The sequence below is a fragment of the Budorcas taxicolor genome, chromosome 17 (genome assembly GCF_023091745.1).
Source record: "Budorcas taxicolor isolate Tak-1 chromosome 17, Takin1.1, whole genome shotgun sequence".
In the NCBI taxonomy this organism is placed as follows: Eukaryota; Metazoa; Chordata; class Mammalia; order Artiodactyla; family Bovidae; genus Budorcas; species Budorcas taxicolor.
Genome location: NC_068926.1, coordinates 29,545,608 through 29,551,030, shown reverse-complemented (window position 1 = coordinate 29,551,030; position 5,423 = coordinate 29,545,608). Strand labels below are relative to the sequence as shown.

The window sequence follows — 5,423 nt, the reverse complement described above, 5'->3', positions numbered from 1 at the left end:
CTTTTTTCTTTGGTTTCCTTCTTCTGCTTCTCTTTACCTAGCTCCTCTGCCTAGGATTAGCTTTTTTTTTCTCCCCCTTCACTTGTGGGGAATTTATACACAACAAAACCATGGGAGTGTCCACAGAGCAGTCAGCAAGTATGTGTCATTCATTGACCACCAAAGTTACAGGTTCTGTTTTATACCTTTTTAGTAGCCCCCCTAGTGCCTAGTTAGGGTTCCAACATACCTTGATGATGAGAATGATCTATACTCAGTCCAGAGTCAGTGGGGCAAACCCCCAGCACATTTTGATTTAACTTTTACAGCTTTGCTATTTGCAGGTGACCTGAAAAGTGCTGGTGTATTGTTATTTATAATTATGAATCCCATTTCCTAGAGATTTTGTGAGAGTTAGATGAGATGCCTTTAAAGTACTTTGCAGAAAACAATCAGCCAAGCTTGAAAGCTGGTGGGTGAGATTCACTTAGCTAGTAAACAAATCTAGTTGTGTCTTCATTACAGAATGTTGGAGATCTGGATACTCAAGAAGTTTCTAGACATAGCCATTAAAATTTTACTGTAAAAAAAAAATTACTGTAAGAATATTCTGTTTAGCCCTACCATCAGTCCATAGGCTCCCAGACAGAGACTGATTATTAAGAAAGCTGTATGTCAGTGCCTCATACTCAAATGAAATTGCACACAAATCATTGTCGTTTGGACAGGAATACAGTTCTAGTAATGTCAAAAGTATCCTGCAAATTAAATATGGCTTTTTTTGTGACTGAAAGAGACTGACCAGTTCTGCTTAAAGTTCTATCTTCAGGAAAAGAGCCTCCTGGACATCTGATTTGAAATAAATGAGTCACTAGTGAATTAGAAGCAATGGCAGAGACCAGATAACCTGGCTATGGGCAAGGGGCTACCTCTTGAGAGGCAAATGTAGTACATGATCCATGAGGCAGTAATGCCAAACAAGACATGAGGGAAACATGGATTGATCTGGCAACCTGGATGGGCACAGATGGGGAGTGATTTCTAAAACTAATGGCAATGCCACCTGCCCATCAAGGATGGCATGCTAGCTCATGGGTGCAGCAAAAAGGATAATGATAGATGCTTTAGTGAACACCTTTATTCACAAAGCTTTCTCTTTAAATGAAAGGGGTCTGCTGCAGTTATGTTCTGCCGTGTTACAAACGACTCCAAAATTATTGGTTTAAACCACACCATTTTATTTATTTGCTTACAGTTTATGTTTGAATCCATTTGTTCAATGAGATTCTTCCCCTCCCCACCCACAAATACAGACTCTCAATTTTATTGATCACCTTTAGAGGAAGCTACAACTAGCTAGCTAATTTAAAATGTGATTAATAGACAGAATTAAGAACTTATCCTATCTTTCCCATATTATCTGAATTTCAGTGTAACTCAGTATTTGATGGGGGAAATGTTTTTTCTACAAAAAAAAAAACACCCCAGCTAATAAAAAAGGAAAAAGAAAAATATATCATCATATGTATCCTCTAATTAACTGATTCTAGGGTAGTGAGCATCAATATCTGGTAATGTCATAATTAAATATTATATATCTCCTGATACACGTGTGTGGCTCCATCCATGAAGCTATCTTGCCAACAAACACCACACATATAAATAAACAAAGCCCTGAATCTGCTCCAGACTTTAGATCTAACTATAATTTCACAGGAAACATAAGAGACAGTGGAATATGTTTTCTTTAAAAAAAAAAGGATGCAGTCAGCAAAACAGACTGTGGAAAACTTAGTAGGTAAAAAAAAAAAGTTTCTTCACTTAAAAAACAAATTACAAGATTCTCAGTGGGCGAGAGGGGCAGGTGGGGCAGGCAGGGCAGCTGCCGCTGCTGTGGCTCAAGAGCGGGCCATGGAGAAGCTGCTGTGGGTCCTGAGTGTCCAGGACAACAAGGACCTGACCATGCAGGTCCTTGACGCCTTATCCCTTAGTTTCAACACCAGGCTGAAGTGGTTTGAGATATGCGTTGTCAGTGGCATCTTCTCCATCCTTGGAACTGGATTGCTGTGGCTCCCTGGAGGCATCAAGCTTTTTGAAGTGTTTTATACCTCTGGATATACTGCTGCCTTAGCCAGTACATGCTTTTTAATGGGACCCATGAAACAACTGAAGAAAATTTTTGAAACAAAGAGACTGCTTTTAACAATTATTATACTTTCGTTTTTGGTGCTTACACTGTGCACTGCTTTTTGGTGGCATAAGAAGGGGCTGGCTATATTATTCTGCATATTGCAGTTCCTGTTGATGACCTGGTATAGTCTGCCATACATCCCATATGCAAGAGTTGCACTAATTAAGTGCTGTTCTTCTCTTCTGAGCTGAAAGCTCTTTGGTAAGAAGGAAACTTTGAAAAGACCATTTGAAAGTTGATGTTCTGGGTTTTTGTTTTTGTTTTTTTTGATGTTTTCCTTTTGGTGAAGCGCACTTTTCCTGACCCAGTATTCACTCCAGAACAATTGCACTGACCATCTAAGACCATTTTGTATACTAATAAAAACTACATGCTGATTAAATTGTTAAATGCTTGTGACAGTAAATTCATTATGTGTCATTAATCTACTCTTCCAGAGACAAGGAGATTTTAATCATTGCCAATTGTAAATGATTTTTAGCCAGTTTTAAAATCTTTTCTAAACAGCATTTGGGATGTGAATATTTAAGGATAAGCCTATGCTGCAAGATATATTCAGCCTTTTTGGTGGTTTTTAAGTGTCTACATTTTAAAAACACCTTTTTAAAATAAAAACTTTAAGTGTGAAAGTTTTTGCTTTAAGCTAAAGATTGCTTTATTATATGTAATAAAAAATAATATATAAATCTTCATAATTTTGAAATAAACTCACACTTGGGAAACACAAAGAGCAAATTACAAGATAAAAACAGAGAAAGAAGGGCAACAGAGAGAAAGGAGAGAGAGACTTAAACACTTACTGAAGAATTGCAGTATCTTATTTAGATACTGACCCAAACAACTGCTGCTAAGTCGCTTCAGTCGTGTCTGACTCTGTGAGACCCCGTGGACTGGAGCCTACCAGGCTCCTCCGTCCATGGGATTTTCCAGGCAAGAGTACTGCGAACTGCCAAAAAAAGGAAAAAAGGAAGACAAATGAAGGCCATGGAGAAAGAGTGAACACTGACTGGATATATATAAATCCAATATATATATATTTGAGAATATAAAAGGATTATTTTTAATGTTTTTAGGTGTGGTACTACCATTGTGATTATGTATATATTTTTAAAAGAGTCCCTATCTTTTAGAGATACATAGTAACATATGTGTAGATGAATTGATGTATTCTCTAGGATTTCTTCAAAATAATCAAAGGTGGAGCAAAATTGGCAGTTTATTTATACCTGATGAAGCTAGGCAATAGGTACATTGGGAAATTTATAGTATTCACTCTATTTATATGTGTTTGGAAAATCCCATAGTATTTTTTTTTAATTAATGGAAATCACTAAAAGAAATGAAACATCATAACTTCCAAACCAGTATAGGGTAATGGGAGGACAAGAGGACCAGGAGAAAAATAGCCCAGAAAACCTTACCCATCTAATAGAGGTAGGAAAGAAGGAAAACAAAAACAGTTGCCCAAACAGTAGTATCCCAGCAAATGAAAGTTCTCTAGTAAGCCTTACTTAGCCATGCTTAGACTCCAGAAATCTCACCTCCGAAGTGAAAGTGCTTTTTTGAACTAGGACACTGGGTTCTAATCCTGATCCTCCCTGTTATAGCCATGATGTTCTCTGGGCTAAACTGTGCAGGATCCTCAGGCTGTATAAGACCCCAGACATCCTTTGGCTATTGGCAGCTTTGTGACAGCTGGCTGGGACTAGAGATCCAATTTGTGCCACAAAGCTAGCAAAGCCAACTGGGTCACCTGAGGAAGTAATCTGAGCTCTAACCTGGTGAGCTAACTTTCAGCCTGTCCCCTGCTGCTGTGGCACTTCAGGCAGAGCCTAAAGCTCTGCGACCTAACAGCCAGTCCCAAGACACTATTCCAAGAGCATCGTCTCTTACAGACTTTTAAAATATGATTTGGCCAGGTTCTAGTAAGGGTGATTTGCAGCCTATTTGAATGAAAATATATGTCAAAAGACAGGGCAATGGGATGGAGGTGTGAATACCACAAAGACTGCTGCTGGTCGGGCATGGGGATTTTGAAAAGGAAGAAAGCCTTTCTTCACTCAAATGTGAATTTAAGCTCTTTTCTTCTTTCCAGGTTCATCTTTTCAGGTGCTTTCTATGTATTTTCCCACATGTTCTCTGATTTTTTTTCTTTTGGTTTCTCCTTTCAGAGAATGGTGCTTATTGTCATCTCCTAAGCACTGCATATATTCCCATATTTCTCCCTGGATATGCAGTTTTCATATGGCATTTCCATCTCCATTCCTGTTCCCATTTCCTTTTTGTCAAAACTTGCCTCTTTTTTAAAAAATAAATTCTTTTATTTTTCCTCTGAATCTCTGTACTTTATTCTCTCTGAAACTCCATGGCTTATTCTGTTCTTGCTCTTGTCCCCTCTGGTGCATAAGACATCCATGAAAAGATTAAGTAGCGAAAAGCTCTCTGAGTAAGGTCAGGATGTGTTGTGATGTGGAAAAGCTTCTGTAGTTACTGTGCTTTATTGGTTAAGGTTGTTGTCCTTTTTATCCCCCTGGGCATTCACTAGGTATAATGTCTGGATTCTGTCTTCATTTAGCTCATAAACTCTCTTAGGGCTCTAAAAGTCAGATTGTCTTTTCCTTTGTATTTCACTTCTCAATTTGATTATCACCCTACATGGCATCTGGTTCATGATGAGAAGAAAAGATTCAGAGAAAGAAACCAAATGAGAGAAAAAAAAAAAGACCTATGTTACCTTACCAAAATTGACCTTGAACATTGATGAAGTCATAGCTAACTCTTTCTATAGGAAATTGAGGTACACCAGCATAGGCACTGAATAATACCGTATACTTTGATGATGATGGGGGATCTGGAGCTATTTTAAAAAGGGAAAACTGCACGAAAGAAAGTAAAGAAAAATAAATTGTAAAAAAAAAAAAAAAGGTAAAAGAACTCCCAGGTAATCGACCCACAAATTACTTATTTCAGCAGAAATAATAAACTTACTACATCAACACAGTTCTAATACTTTATGTATATTTACTCATAATCTTCTTCACAAACCACTATTAGCCCAACTCTGCAGATGAGAAAACTGAGGCCCAGAGAGGATAAGTCTGTTATCACAGTTACATAGCTGGTAAGTGGTAGCTCTGGGATTTGATCCCAAGCAGCCTGGTTACACTGTCCAAGTAACTAACTGCAGTAGCATTTTGATTTTTTAATAGAATTTGTACTTGCCTTCATTTATAAAGATTTAAATGAAGTGTAT

General features: G+C 37.8%; 1 protein-coding gene across 1 annotated transcript; it reads left to right on the top strand.

The window, feature by feature from the left end:
- Window positions 1-1,890: 1,890 nt before the first annotated feature.
- On the top strand, window positions 1,891-2,361 carry LOC128062601 (vesicle transport protein SFT2A-like). The gene has a single exon (XM_052655092.1). It carries the CDS (start codon window positions 1,891-1,893, stop codon window positions 2,359-2,361), a length of 471 nt encoding a protein of 156 aa, XP_052511052.1.
- The last annotated feature ends 3,062 nt before the right edge of the window (window positions 2,362-5,423 follow it).